The sequence below is a fragment of the Trichogramma pretiosum genome, unplaced genomic scaffold (genome assembly GCF_000599845.2).
Source record: "Trichogramma pretiosum strain Unisexual culture from Peru unplaced genomic scaffold, Tpre_2.0 scaffold37, whole genome shotgun sequence".
NCBI lineage: Eukaryota > Metazoa > Arthropoda > Insecta > Hymenoptera > Trichogrammatidae > Trichogramma > Trichogramma pretiosum.
Window position 1 is genome coordinate 312,289 of NW_019641622.1, and position 15,791 is coordinate 328,079.

At 39.3% G+C, this 15,791-nt stretch overlaps 3 protein-coding genes across 3 annotated transcripts; 1 reads left to right on the plus strand and 2 right to left on the minus strand.

Annotated features, from left to right (window-relative positions):
• Window positions 1–245: 245 nt before the first annotated feature.
• LOC106648976 (microsomal glutathione S-transferase 1-like) lies at window positions 246–1,740 on the minus strand. Its single transcript, XM_014366211.2, has 3 exons — window positions 1,416–1,740; window positions 1,210–1,350; window positions 246–837 (listed from the first exon to the last, which is right to left on the minus strand). Exons 2-3 carry the CDS (start codon window positions 1,324–1,326, stop codon window positions 514–516), a joined length of 441 nt encoding a protein of 146 aa, XP_014221697.1. The 5' UTR covers window positions 1,327–1,350; window positions 1,416–1,740; the 3' UTR covers window positions 246–513.
• A 1,315-nt stretch (window positions 1,741–3,055) lies between these two features.
• LOC106648974 (ubiquitin-conjugating enzyme E2 R2) lies at window positions 3,056–11,933 on the plus strand. The gene is made up of 6 exons (XM_014366210.2): window positions 3,056–3,695; window positions 4,084–4,384; window positions 6,678–6,764; window positions 8,682–8,779; window positions 9,429–9,563; window positions 10,100–11,933. The coding sequence occupies exons 2-6, from the start codon at window positions 4,211–4,213 to the stop codon at window positions 10,329–10,331; spliced, it is 726 nt and encodes a 241-aa protein (XP_014221696.1). The 5' UTR covers window positions 3,056–3,695; window positions 4,084–4,210; the 3' UTR covers window positions 10,332–11,933.
• A 269-nt stretch (window positions 11,934–12,202) lies between these two features.
• On the minus strand, window positions 12,203–14,240 carry LOC106648857 (glutathione S-transferase C-terminal domain-containing protein homolog). Its single transcript, XM_014365993.2, has 2 exons — window positions 14,102–14,240; window positions 12,203–13,980 (listed from the first exon to the last, which is right to left on the minus strand). Exon 2 carries the CDS (start codon window positions 13,966–13,968, stop codon window positions 12,241–12,243), a length of 1,728 nt encoding a protein of 575 aa, XP_014221479.1. The 5' UTR covers window positions 13,969–13,980; window positions 14,102–14,240; the 3' UTR covers window positions 12,203–12,240.
• Window positions 14,241–15,791: the final 1,551 nt, after the last annotated feature.

Below are 15,791 nucleotides of genomic sequence, written 5' to 3' on the forward strand. Positions count from 1 at the left end.
GCTATTTGCCTTATGATCTTAGTTGTGATCGTATCGTATACATATTACCCGCACACGTTCTATGCACCGACTATTAATGGACGTGAGAATTTTTTTCATTTTGTTTCATGATTATTTTACCTCTAAGATTATGTAACTACACGCTGCAATTGCAGCTTGCCAATGATTGAAAATTAGTTTATTCAGTGGGTCGTCACATTGACACATACTTAAACAACCAAATTTACTGTTTTAATGTATATAAATTTTTTATTTAAATTTGTACTTTGAAAACATTTAAACATATTTTTGTTCTTAGTTTTTATACTATTTTGAATGTATAAACCACTTTCATACACAACACAAACTAATAAAGATATTTATCTTTCCATGAAAAATATTGTCAAAAAATCATTTTCTTCACAAAAATACTTCAACTACCTACTTTAGAACACGTCTGAAGTATAAAACATCATTTGCAAAATTATGTATCAAAAATAATCCTAGACCAACATTATTACTTGTTTTTTTACATTACATGTAATGCATAATAGTAGCACCAGCTTCAAAAGCTGTTAATCCATAGCCAATAAAAAAGGATATAGCACGGAAAGGTTGTTTAGGGAAAATAGCGTACGAAAGAGTGTGTCCAATTCTTGACAATACAAATGCTCTGATTAGTAAACCAGCTAAAAAGTTTGATGGTCCAGTTCCAAGATATATGTAGGTAATGGCTACCCAAGGCAAGATATTTTCCAAATCATTGAGATGGGAGCGTCTAACACGTTCAACATCTTCATCGTCATATGCTACTCTGGCTTTCTTCAGCATTAAAGCATCTTCGTGATTTGCAAAGACCTTAAAAATAATAAATTTTAATAAAAATTATATCACTACAATACAAATTTTTATGTATTAATTTATCTGCTTTAATAAATTAGGGTTTTAAATAACAAACTCAAGCAATGTATAAAAACAGATAAGGTGATATGAAGATAAAAATAAGTATTTTAGAATAAACAAAACAGGACAAATTAAGGTATAGGAAAATTTTCAATGTATATAATCTATTCATGGCAGCGAGGCATTATGAATGATATGCTATTAACTTTGTAATTCAACGTGCTAGTCAGTCCATGAAATTATGTAAGATGTGGAGTAAACATTTTTGCACTTGCAAATTTGTTGAAATATTTCTAAAGATTATTAAAAATTATGATATTTGCCTACCTTCTTTCTGAATCTAGTCCTAGCAGTGAGAAAAGACATCGCCAACAGTTTCAAGGTCAGAACGCCGGTCCAAAATCCGAAGATCTTCATGATTTCTTCATTGTAGGGTATGGCCATAATAGCGTCGTTTTTTAACAGCACCTATACTTAGAAAGCAAAATTATTTCGATTCTGATGCTCGCTGGTTCAAAATCTTTGCCAAATACCTTTAATAAATATAATATAAAGGAATAGACTAGACGTCTCTGCTATAGCACACGCGTATAGTATTGAAATACGAATTGTTTTGTGGCAAGTACTTTGTATTATGATAGCAGTTGGTGTATACTGTATACGTCGTCAGTTGTTTCTCCGCGAGATGCGCATCGGCGTAGAGTCACAGACACGATCGGGGCGTGTATTTGTGTGCGTGACCGTCCGGCGTCGTTTTGTCGTGCGGCAAACTGCTTATAAGCGACGTATAGAAGTCGACATGGCGCTGATATTATCATATATGCGTATCGTAATGATTTGCAGGTTTTTGTACATCTTCCAGAATATTCGCTTACTTTTTATCACTGACTGAAATAATTTTATAAGCGCTTACGAAGCATGATGCAAATAATACGACTCGTACAGAGATTGAATTGATGCAAAAATTGATCTTGAAAAAGTTTTAATCATCTGATTTCTATACATGATGAAGTCAAAGCGGAGGTACTTTTTTTGAATTGTTTTACTGATCTTAAAAAGATTTCTGCATTTTCGATTGTTAATTATTGAAATGATTGAAAATCATACTTACCATTGGTAGTTAACTGATGAAAATCGATATCATTATCGGATATAGATATTGGTCATTGCGTTGCTATCGACGTGCGTCAATTGAATTCGAAAGTTTGCGTTAATTGAATATCAACCAGTAATATTTTGGTAATTTAATTACTTGAAAATTTTTACATTAATCCCTAATACTTCTTTCACATAACTGTCAACTGTTATTTATAATTTTGATCATAAATTTAGAATCATTTTATACATTGGATTTTGTTCAGTTTGCAAATGCTTTTGAAAGGCGACAACGAAATACTGGCACCGAAAACTGATGGTTGAATAAGTTTTTAAAAATTGTTTTAACAACGCAATATATTTAGGTTTCGTAATCGATCCTATGCTCTAATAATGTACGTAAGCACAACTTCAACAAAGACGTCAAACGGCGATCGACGGCGGACGCGACCAAATCAGTTTCTTTTTCTTTTCATTCGATCGGATGAAGTGACAGAATAGAAATAACGGAAATTATGAAACGTCAAAATGCCAGCAAAGAAGCGATGGGTTACTGAGAATCGAAAATGAATATTATTGGCCGAGGTTTACGACAGCAGTTGAGCATCAAAGTATAAGAAAAAGTGAATTCGCACGAGTGTTTTTTTGTCTTGCGTCGATTTTAAATTCGAATCGCGGGAGTACGAATTACGAACTCGATGCTGTCTAGTCTTGTAAGTTAAGTTGAATGTAAATGATGAATAGGTAGCTCGAGTAAACGGTTAATTCAGAGCGTGCATAAAGAAAAACAAAATCCGCACGTCTTATACACGTTCTCAGCGTGTCATACACAAGTGTTGGTGTTGTACGTCGACTGGTGAATGCTTGCGAAAGAGGGGGCTAATGGTATATAAAGTTAGCGCGAATACGGCTCTTATATATTGGCGAGGGGTGTAGAAGGGGGAGCAGTAGATACATATATGCGAAACAGCAGCGACACAAGACGATATATATATATATATACAGGTATATATAGCATGTGCTATACGTATAGTTATGAGCACGGTATATAGAAGCAGCAGCAGCAGCAGAGCAGGCAGCCTGTGAGTCTGTCGCTGGTGCGCAAAGCTTAGTTGCCTATACCGTAGTAAAGTCCGCTGGCTTTCTCGTTGCTCTCGAGTCTCGACTCGACACGCAGACTCCCGTCCGTCGTTGTCGATCGCGCACAGCACACACAGCCCCGTGTTTTGACTTTTCTCTTCGAGCACAACAGTAGCACGCAGAGAAAGAGACAGAGAGAGAGACAGAGACGGTCCACTGTCCAGTCGTTGCTGTCGTCGAAGCGTTGTGTCGTTCGTTAGCATATAGAAAACAACGTCGTCGTTTAGACTCACGGTGTTTGTTTTTTTTCTCTCGCGCTGCCAATCGAATCAGTTAACCTCGAGGATGCAACAGTTTCTTCCCTGAAATTGATAATCGTGCAGATACAGCAGCGTAAAGAGGAAAATCCAACATTTAATAAAGTGAAAAACCGTTGAGCAAGTGCGCGCTGTGCCTTGTGCCGAGCCAGTGTCTCTTGTATTACACTTATATACTCTTATAGTGTGCGTGATCACTGTTTCGTCGTTCTGTGCTGAATATCCCCGTGCCGTTGGTCGATTCGCATTTCGCACTGCAGCAACGGCAATACGTATATGAAGCTAGTACGGCAGTAGCAGCAACGAGTGTGTTACACATTGGTGCGTGTTGTATGCGAGCCAAAGCCAGCTCTGTCTGTCCGTCCGACTGCCTGCCTGTGGCTAGCAGTGCTGCATCAACGCGTCGATTTAAATCGTGCTAGCTTACTGCTTCACGAAGCAGATATATGAAAATTAACTACTTCGAAAGAAGCCAGGAAAAGCGCGTTCCATCTCGGAAAAGTCGTTGCGCGATTGATCGTGCGCGTGCATTCGATACCGTTTAATACATCGCTGGCTCTCGCTTTTTTATTTTCTTTTATGTCTTCGTTCACGTCGTCGTCGAAACCGAAGTACACAGGCAGTTGCAGTCGTGCACGGACGAGATCACAGCTCATACAATCATCTCTCATATATATACTTTATACTTAATAATATTGTACTCTCGCAGAGAGCAGAAGCAGCTGCAGAGCAGCAGTCTAGAAGCTGTCCGTGCATTATAGCGTGCTCTGAGTCCGAGACTCGCAACAAAACCAGAGCTATATATATACAACACACAACACAACAAAATACAAGCAATGGCGCAGCCAACGAGCAGTGCCCTGCGCGCTCTCGCCCTCGAGTACAAAAGCCTGCAGGAGGAGCCCGTCGAGGGTTTTCGCGTCAAACTCGTCAGCGAGGACAACATGTTCGAGTGGGAGGTTGCCATATTCGGACCACCCGATACCCTCTACCAGGGTGGATATTTTAAGGTTAGTCGCAATTGTTTGCTATCTTATACTGCATATACACCTAGCACTCGTTCTTTTTTCTCTCATCCACTCTCTTGTATATCTGCGCACTTAACCTAACATGTATGTATGGAAAAAGAGAGAGACGTATAGACGTGCATGTGTACTCATGCACAATGCACACACACACACACACACACGTGCACCGCTCACATACACATATGCACGTGCGCGCGCATAAAGCTATATAGTTTGCAGTCAGAAGAGTGCATGGCGAAACGCTTTCTCTTTCGCGTAGAACCTTCCATCCCATCCATTTCGTGCACTTGGTGTGCGCGCACGGATCTTTCCCTCTCTCTCTCACTCACACACACAAACAAACACACACACCAAGTGTGCATCGAAACTCCCCACCAACAACGTGTCGAGCAAGTCTCAACTTCCCCTGCATCTTATGTTGATCGCAGAGTGTGTATGTGTGTACGCCAATCGCGAATGTATGTATTGAATGTGACAGCTGCTCCGCTTCGATTACCAGCAGCAGCAGCGGTTTCGCGCTCAGAGGTCGTTAGCGGCGCACGACGTCTACTTTAAATTCAATCCAATTTCAAAAAAATAGTCCACTCTCACAATCGATTGTGTATCGTGTAAATATATATATATATAGATCCTAAACATTAGCGTAAACACGCAAAGTCCGATCCTCGTCGCAACCTAGCTTGAATTCACTTTCTCCAGTCCGTCTTTCTGACGTTTGAACGCGAAGCCAGGAAATTCGCTCAAACAGTGCGTCGCTTTCTAAACTACACTCTGCGTTTGACTCGCAAAAGTCACACGAAACTTCCGAGCCTTTTGTTCAAGAAAAAAAAGAAATAATTGCATCAGCGAGAGAAGGATTTTGTCGTGTAAAGTTGCATCGATCGAAAGATGACGTTTCGCATTCGTAGTTGTGGCTCTAGCGTCGGCTGTCATAGAGCTAGAGAGAAGATCGGTCGGTCGGTCGCGCGCGCGCGAGTCTCGTTGGCGCGAAAACAGCCGCGCGAATCTGGACGTTTGATCAATGAGAGAGTGCATATGTTGCACATAGGCTGCAGAGCTCGACGAGAGAGCCTCGCATGCGGTTGCTGCGTTCGTTGCACGCGAATGACCGAGTCGACTGGACGATAAAGGAGGGAAAAGCTTTGGCGCGCGAACCGTACCTACGTATGTACGTATTATATATATTATACGTAGAGGTACACATTATATGCTCCGTTGTCCGTGTGTAGCCTCGTGCATGCACCGAGAGTATCTATCCTGGCTCGCATGCCTGTGCACACATACTAGCACACGCGAGCCGTGCAATGCTCACATCGGCTTACGAGACGCGTGTACGTGCATGCAAGGAGCCTCAACGCCAATCACGTGGGCGTGTGATAGTTTGCAATGTGTGCGTTTATGCGCGAGTGTGTGTGTGTGTGTATGTGCAGAATGCACGAGCGAAACTCGGGCGAATAATAGAGACGAAAGTAGGTTAACCTCCCTCCTCCGTCTCTCCTTAGACCCCTTCCCACCCGCGGATAGTACACACACATGCGCTGCTAGCACACCTAGACGTGTATGCACCGTGCACGCGTACCGAGCCGAGACTCGAACTCTGCTCGAATATGCACGGCTCGGTATACTATATCGGTGCGCAGAAAACTCACCCGCAATCGCAGCGACTCGTAGTAGCAGCAGCCCACGAGATGCAAATGTATACATGTATACGTCTTCCCCGAGGGAAAATAAATAGGACGAGGTGGCGGCCAGGGGGAGGGAGACACTAGGATATTTGGGCCATGACCAGGTCGACTTCCTCTCCTCCTACTCTCTGCATCCCGCATCCAGCACTTGTACTATTTCTTTTTCTCTTTCTCTCTCCGTTTATCACTTTGTCGCGACTGCGACTGCGACTGCGATGCCTCGGATGCGCGCTGTCAACGAGAATTATTATATTTTTTCCTCTATTCAACCTACGGCCCTTGGCTCGCTCCAAGGGATAATCCAATACTTTGGCCTTCCTTGTATACTTGAATTACTTTTCCCTTGAAACACTGACCCGTTTAAATAAGGATTTATAGTAATAGAACAAAGAAATCGTGTTCAGTTTAATGACTTTTCGGCGGATTGCACACAGGTACAACACAAAACAAGCGGAAAACGATCGATCAATAATATCATCCTGCAAAGAAATCTATAATCAGTCATTTATCAATTATGCCCCGACAAAGCGAATCAATCGCGTTTGTAAACACTGTTATACAGAAGATTAATTTTTACAATGTTTTTCCAGGCACATATGAAGTTCCCACCGGATTACCCCTACAGTCCGCCCAGCATTCGTTTCATGACAAAAGTCTGGCATCCAAATGTTTACGAGGTAAGTGTAATCAGCCATTTTCAACCTTACCTATGTATATACCTCGATGTTTTCTCGTTTATTTTAACTGTCTTTATAAACTCATCATCACGAGCGTATTTTTTTCATCGACCCCCCGTAACGCGACTTCCAGCCTTGCGGGCAGTCGTTGGTCAAGATTTATTAGTTGATTCGAGCACCGTTGCCGATATAATTTGCAGCCGAAGCTTTGCAAAAATATTTGCTTACGCGCAGCACGTGAAGTGCTCGGCAACTGCAGCTCTTTTCGTTCGCGTTTTCATTCCGTTATTTTGGCCGACGCATTAGGCGCACGTGTCGGGTTGTTATTATATGCGCAGTGAATTACCGCGCGAGAGTTCGCTGCTTCGGGAAACAATTCCGCGGTGCTGTTACATTGTAATCGAAAGAGAGAGAGAGAGAGAGAGAGAGAGAGAGAAGGGAAGAACTGCGCGCTTGTACGACGTCTTCCTCTCTCGTGCTGAACTCGAAAAATGGCTAGAGAATCGATCGACTATCGCTATTGAGTTATCAGCTTTGCTCCGCTGCAGTCGCCAGTCGGTCGATGACGTTCGCGCGAGAAAATTAAACGTCACTCGTTCTGATCAGCTGATCTCCCTCGCTCCATCTCTTTCTGCCTCGCTCGGAGCAAACGACCATCTCTGCCTCTGCGAACACGAGAATAAAGCGACCGAGCGCCAATAATCTAAGCGAGCTCGTGCGTATCGTGCTTATAACGCGATACACATATATAGGTGTGCAAATGCGCGTATGTCATTGTCTCGACGGCCTTGCCAGGCGTCGACTTCTCGCGCGACTCGGGATGTAACGCCAAAAGCGCGCCTTAATATTCGTTTGGATAAACAATGAAGCTCGACGCGGCCACGAGGACGCTGGCGACGCACATGTCGATGCCTCCTTCGCACGTTGCCTCGCTATTATGTATAGAACGATATTTGTACGTATAGAAACTAATTAGAGCCTCGAGAGCTAATCGACACCGCGAGCACGCGTACATCGATCGACAAAGAACTGCAGCACTCGACAAGCGGACGACTTGACAACGATGACGGGCTAAAACGCGAGCCATAAACCACCGACCGACCACTGATGGCTTCTTTTTCGTCTCTCGGGTGCCATGAAAATGTCTTTGTCCGCGCAGCGAGAGCGACGACTCTCGCTGCGCCGCTGTTATATCGGAAAACGATGAAACTTCTTGAAATAACTCGCGAGTTTCGGAGAAGCCCGCTCCAACTTGCCTCTTTGTTGCAGAGCTTACGAGTCTCGCGGTGCGCTGCACTGCGCACTGTCATATAGACGCACGTGAGCCTGCATAGACGGCCTTAATCACTCGAAATAAGTATCTTCCGTTCGCTTGACGAGAGCGTCTGCCTTTTTCGTCTGTTTTACGAGTTGAGAGAAAAACAAACACGCATGCCGCTCCAAAGCGAAGCGAAGAAATTTCGCTTTGTCTCTCGGCATAACGCGCGAATCGCCGCGTGCAATAATGCTCTCGCTGCGAGTTGTAGAAAAAAATGAAAGAAAAAAGCTTCGGTTAATTTGGAAAAATCTGCACGACCAGCTCGTCTTCCTGTACATGCATTATCCGCACAGTCAGGCACACAGCACAGGCCGTCCACCTTTTCATTACAGTTACTTTTGTCTTGGACTCTCGTCGCGCAATCTACCTGCGTTTCGAGTGAATCACCTCGAGTCTAGTCAGAAATGCGAAGCTCGTGTGGCGGCTTTTTTTAACGCGCGTCAACGTTGCGCTTTCATGACAACGGCTCCTTGTGCTCCTTGTGAATCGACATCTTTGTACTTTTCTTTTTCGATAGTCTCTCGCTCTTTGCCTAATCATTACTACCTCGTTAATTTCCGATTACCTATATAATAACTCTTGTTTGTTTTTCTTTTTAGAATGGAGACTTGTGCATATCCATCCTACATCCACCGGTCGACGACCCACAAAGCGGAGAACTTCCCTGTGAAAGGTGGAACCCAACCCAGAACGTGAGGTAACTTCAAAAAAGTGACAATCGTAAAACATGATTGTCAAGCTTGTTGAGACGCATCAATTGGTTGCTGCTTACTACTTGCTATCGCGCTCACGGCCATTCGCATCGGGCTGTCTTCGAATCTCTGCCACCACCGCCGCAGCTTGGCTGTTTGTCATAACTATTATGTAAAATGTACCTTTCGATCGGATTATTTAAGCCACTGCTTAATTCAAACTTTATGTAATGCCCGCGCCGCGCTTATAAAACAACACGCCGACGACGCGCAAGAGATCTCTCTTTCTCTGTCCCGCGCATGCTTTATGCGACGAAAGAGAGAGAGAGAGAGAGAGAGAGAGAGAGAGAGAGAGAGAGAGCTATATACGTGCACGGCTTACATAGACACTCTTGTATCTCTCTAGCGATTTTACGCGACTCGCGTTCCTGCGTGTGCCAAACGGATATTCGAAAAATCGCGCGAGCGGATTCGTTGCGAAGAGCACAGTGGTATGCGGTATATTTGTACTTATTATATACGTTGTAGGCGCAACGCAATGCACATTTACCGCACGTGCAGCACATTTATCGTAATGGCCTGTCGCCGATTTTTGAAATATGTATTTTTACTCGAACGTTGGAGTAACACAATGTTTTCTTTTTTTCCTTTCAGAACGATCCTTTTGTCAGTTATCTCTCTTTTGAACGAGCCAAACACCTACAGCCCGGCCAACGTAGACGCATCGGTCATGTACAGGCGCTGGCGCGATTCCAAAGGTCGAGATAAAGAATACGAGAATATCATCAGGTAAGTTTGTATAATAATCTACGGTTCTATCTCTCTATCTCGGGCTCGACTGGTCGCTAATTCTTCGCTGCTCTTTGTGCGCACGCGGAAAATCGTATAATAACAAGCTCTCTCGCGTTGAAACAGCTGCTCGCGTTGCAGCTTGTGACGATCGTCGCGCAGCAACAATGAGACGTCAATTGATTCACGTGCGCGCACGTTGAGCAGCAAAGTTTACAATCATCGAACTTTGTAGTCTTGGTTGCTGTTTTTTCTTATTCTTTCTTTTTTGTCGTTATTAAACGAATGAATCGATCGTCCGAGTGAATCGAAAGCGTCGGGTCTAAAAATTAAATATTGAACTTGAATCATCATTTGAATTACAAAGCGATCTCTCTACTCTATGCGCCGAGAGCCTCGAATGAATTAGCCTGGATATTGCGTGCTTGCAATTATCGAATGCGCAGCGTATAAGTACGTGCTGCTCGTGCGCACGTAAGAGCTCTCCGCGCATATTCGTTATGTTTATTATAATGCGCGTCTTGTCGTGTTCGCAGAAAACAAGCACAAGCGGCAAAGATGGAGGCGGAAAAGGAGGGCATCGTGGTGCCCCTGACCCTGGAGGATTACTGCATCAAAACGCGGGCGAGGCCGGCCGAGCAGCAGCTCGACATCACCGACTTCTACGACGACGAGTACGAGCTCGGTGACGACGACGACGACGACGACGAGCCCCTCAGCGGAAGCGAATACGAGGACGGTGACGATAGCGGCAACGGCGAGTCGTGATCCATCACCTAAAAGCGTATCGACCTTTAGCTACAACGACGATTACTACTCTTCAATAACACTGAAAGCTGCGAAATATCCAAGCGACATGGGATAAACACTAAACGAGTAAAAAAAGAGGCAAGAGCATACACGCGCGTTACATACACAATACAGATAGTAAGATGATAAATACATATAATACACGATACGACTACATTCATCATCACCGACAGTGCTACGAGTGCTATTTATTTGCGTCTACATACACCGTATTACATATAAATTAAAACATAAATATATTATATATCTATATTTGATTATATATTGTATTACCGTCGAATATCGTAACTTATACTATACTTTTTGTGTCGTGTATCTAGGGCCCAATGTGTCTGTATTAGTTTTAAGTGGTAACTATAATTAATCTTTTATTATACCTTTCGGGAACGAGAATGCATTCTTTTTGCTCGTAATATATACGAGTATAATCCGCTTGTATTCGGTTGCGTTTTACTTCGTTACGTTTAATTGCTATCGCGAAAACCTTTTTTAGAACGATTATTTTTATTTATCCGTCAGAGATTATCATCGCCTTATTGTCTTTGATTTCTTTTCGGATTACGCAGCTGGAGATGAGACGAATTCGCTGTTGAAGGCATATACTAGTAAATCGTAAGTTCAAAAAAATAAATAAATAAATAAACTCGGAAACGGATTCAGAATTCGCTTTTTCGACCTGTACAAGTTTTCTGCGCACGACGAAAGAAAAACATATATTGAATGTATCTATAAATATAAATACGAATACGAGCCGCAAAAAAAATAATAATAAACTGCAAAAATATAGCTAATAAACCGCAACTTTATGTGCTGATTTTTGTGTTCGCAGCGAAAGAATACGCTGTTTAGTTGAGAAGCGATAAACGTTTCTTCATGGATGAGTCTCAATTTGAATCGAAATAAATTTTAAAAAAAGCGAACATTTTCATTATAGAAAGTAAATAAAGAGGACTGGTGCAGCGTTGTTTTTTAGTACCAGTTTTTAAGTTGAAAAAATTATGAATAAAATCTATGGTACAGTGAATACAATAATCAATTGTTATCAAATCTTTCTGTTGGAATCGATTTCGCTCCTTACAGCCCTCTTTCCTAGTATCTTCAATATATTCTTCCTTATATAATCTCAATCCTTTATCATGAACACCGATTCATCTCTTTATACCTTTCTCACTTTAAATATTTATGATTATGTCTAATTCGTAACAGTATTTACAAGTATGTCTTTTTTCACTATGTATTCCTAATGAGTATCATTCGCGTCTGCCTATAAACTCAATATGTTAACGTTCTGAGTATTGTCAACGTTATATAGATTATAGTTTTTAACGATAAATGTAGTTTGAATTATTTTGGCAAACGAACGGAAAAAACGACGGCTAATTGTGACATGAGTTGTCGTTCCTTTTTAATGAGTGACTATTTAATCTCATGGTTCAAAGGAGACATTGATATTGATCATCCAAACGTTCGGTATGATTTGTATGACTATTTCTTGTAAATACATCGCGTGTTGATATTAATTATTTCGTATTTATAAATAAATCTTATTATGTCAATGAATGTAGCAATCATGTTATTTCGTGATGTTCCAATCATCGTACGTTTTAAATTTATTATTTCCACGAGAATAATTATTTTGAAGTGACCATTAGATTGTATGATACTTGTAACTTGAATTAACATTTAAACTCTAAAGTGACGATTGTTGACACTGTAATAATCCAAGAACTTTCTTTTTACGTTCTGTAAATAAATGATAAAGGAATATTACGGATATTTTTTAATTTTTTCATTCAGCCAACTCAGGTATAAATAATGATTTATAGAGATAGAAGTAGAATGTCATTATATTTATTTGTTGCACAAGCTATGTTAATGGTGAATTACAAAATCGATAATTTAATTTACATGGCCAACCTATTAACAAATGATTTTTAGGAGAACAAGTTTCTGGAGTCAATTTATTTAAGTAAACTTTGTAACCGCTTTCTTCTGCCTGTACTTTTCTGTCAGTATCAACAATTGTCATGCATTCATATCCTTGTTTAGTTTTAACATTTTCAGTATCATGTGTTTGATCAGATGCATGTACTAAATTAAAGTAATTTCTTTTTTCTAAAACATTTTCAAACAATTGACTTCTAGGATAAACAATGTGAGAACAGTCTTGAATAGATCCATAACAACATGGGCAGCAAACAAAAGCAGCGTTTCTTTTAATGCATTGTTGAAGAACTAAGTCTGTTGCTACTCCACAAGCATGTAAACATGCACCAATATTGAAATTTCCTTTAAAATAATCTAAATTACATTGATAAAAAATAACATTTTTCAAACCTAATCTACCAACTCTCTCTTTAGCTTTCTGCATTGATAAAGCTTTGTTTTCTAAAAGGATAACTTTGCAATCTGGTAGCAAATATGCTACGAGAATTCCTAGGTGACCACCACCGGAGCAAAAATCAACAATGATATCTCCTTTTTTAGACAATTTTAAAATTGGTTTACATAAACTTTCAAGTTGTTCAAATTTTCTCTTTAAACGTTTATTTGGTAAATCACCACCCTGAGGAGTTGCATCCAAAGGAATACTTGACCAATCAATTTCTTGGTCTTGTGCAAACAATTTATCAATGCCAAATTGTATGTTGCCACTTCTGATTTTTTCTAAAGAGTTATCTATATCTTTTTGATGAGTGTAGATACGATTCTTTGGCTTGTAGCGTTTAGGATCACTTTTATACAAACTATAATTTTCAATGCAAGGAAGACTATAACTTGAGACACTTTCACATAATCTTTTACATTCATTACTCAAAATTTCTAAGGATTTCATAATTTTTTCATCTGTGAGCATATTTTCATACCATTTTATAGTTAAAGGCAACTTATCAGAAACAAGTGTTCTATCAATTGAATTGAAGTATATATGAATACATACAAAAATTATAACATCTGCCAATGTCAAAGACAATCCTTCCGCAAAAGTATGTTCTGGTAAAACTTTTCTGTCTTTAGTCACATTATCACCAGCAAATTTTTTTGACATTGTATATTTAAATAGATTATGTAATTTTACTGGTTGCGACATATGATTTTCAAATTTAGCCAATGATAAAGGTATCATATTTTCTTGATCTTCTGTCAATTTACAACCAACCATTGATACGATGTCTATCTCACAAAACTTAGTCCAAATACTAGCTTCAGAGCAAGCACTCAGGCACTGCTCTTTAAAACCCAATAGACTCCGACTGCTATGGTCTGGAGAATCTATTAAAATATTTTTTATAATTTGCCGCAGTGTTCCACACAATCCAGCTATACAATTTTTTTCATCTAATTCTAAATTTGGTAATTCACAGGCCCTTGAAATCTTAGATACATCATCAAATTTTATAAATTTGTATTGAAACATTGTTAGGTCAACTAAATAAATATATTCACTGTCTTTTTTCTCACTTTCAACCAGAAATATCTCTACATTAGAATCACAATATTTTATTGTAAATAATGCAACCAAAGTTTCAATAGGAACATGGCTTAATTCGCCTGATCCAAATGCTCTTAGATAAATTTTAGCCATTTTGGTCATCTTAAAAAAATTCTGTAAAAAAATTTAGTCAGAGTCAGTATTTTTATTACCCTAAAAAGTAGAAGTTTCTAAATAATAATACAGTAACTTTTCAGTTTATTCACTAATTAAATTGATTTTAATTATTCCTTACCGTTTTATTTAATGATTACATTTAGTTTTGATCTTAATTGAAATAACTTCAATTAATGATAAAGGTCACCAATTTCAAATTTCAAATGAGAATAAACAATCCCTCCGAAGTCTGAAGTCACAACAATGAGGTTACGATAGATTCGAAGCAGACGCTTGAATCCTACGTCTGCTTACGAGCAGAAGAAAATCTAATTGTTTATAGCTCGAGTAGATGGCGCTAGCTGTAAAATCCCGAGTTGAGCTGTTGAGCAGTGCTGTCATTAAGCGTGCCTCCATCGCCCCAATTTTTTAACCAGTACTAAAGTAGATACGAATAGATTTTCTTACAGATCTAGTGCTTTTGTACCTTCCCATTTATGATCCTTAAGTTATTTCGCACACGAATTTATTAGTTGTTACTGCGCGAGGAAAAATCATGCAAATTCGCGACACATAAACCTAAAACTTGAATTTTTTATGTTATCCTGTTCGCTGAAAAGGAATACCTATGAATTTGTTAATAATTCTTAATTTTTTTCAATTTTAGCATATACGTAAATTACGTAGTTTTCTTTTATTTCAGGAAATAAAACTATAAATTTAGATTATCTAAATTCTAATTAGATTTTAATTTTTGGTGTATGTGTTTTTTCACATCTTGCTCACGTCAGTGGTTACATATTATTCAATAATTATACAATTTCACGATAAAAAATTAAAAGGTGTCATATATTATTTATAGAAACTGACTTAAATTACAAATTATTTTCAATTTCAATTTGTTTTTATTTAGATAGGAATAAAAAAGGAATGAAAATGAGAGATTTATGACTCAATGGATTATGATAAATTCTAGCATAATTTATTGCAGTTATATAAACATTTGATACATTCATTAAAAATGTTCTTTCGTTCAGGAAGAGCGAATGACACAAGAATGTGAATTTTTTAAATCGTAGAATTAGCAGTAGGTAAAATTTAAATTTGACATTTAGCGTTCATTTTTTTAAATTTATAGAAAGTACGATTTGCTTAGAATGACGAAACGAAGAAAAGTTCAGTTTTCAATTTTACGACGATTTGGCCAGTTCATATGCGACATGAAGTTTCGAACTTTTATCGTTCATGGTTTTTTTCTTTGATGAACAATCAGATCGCTATATTCTTTCACATTTATTATGTTTTCATTCTATGTATAGTATAATCAGAGGAATTAATAAGTGTAGAGTATATAGCATAGGAGCATAGGGAATGCTGTAGAAAGTTGGAGCGACAAATAGGAGGAATAATTGTCAGATGTAGTGATTATTGTGAACATTTAGCAAATACTGGCTCAATCGATAATCGCATATACAATTGCACATTTCTAGTTTATTGGAGTGGAGAATTTGAAAAAAAATTAGAGGGACATATCATTGCTCTGCTGCAATTTATATTGCAGACGCGAATACGCGTACACAAGAGTGAACATAGATATATTTTATTCCACATACAGACGATTCTGTGGTTTTCTATATTTATATTTTATTTGCTTCATATGATGAAGGATGATTTCTCTGTATATGGAATTATCGAGCTCGCGCTGCAACTGTGAAAACGATCTCGTTTGCCGCGAAACTTTTTTTCTCTTTAACCGGACAATCCCGAATTCATGTGAATAATTTTTTCAAGGAGGGAATTTCTATTGATAGCTGCTGATGAACAAACGT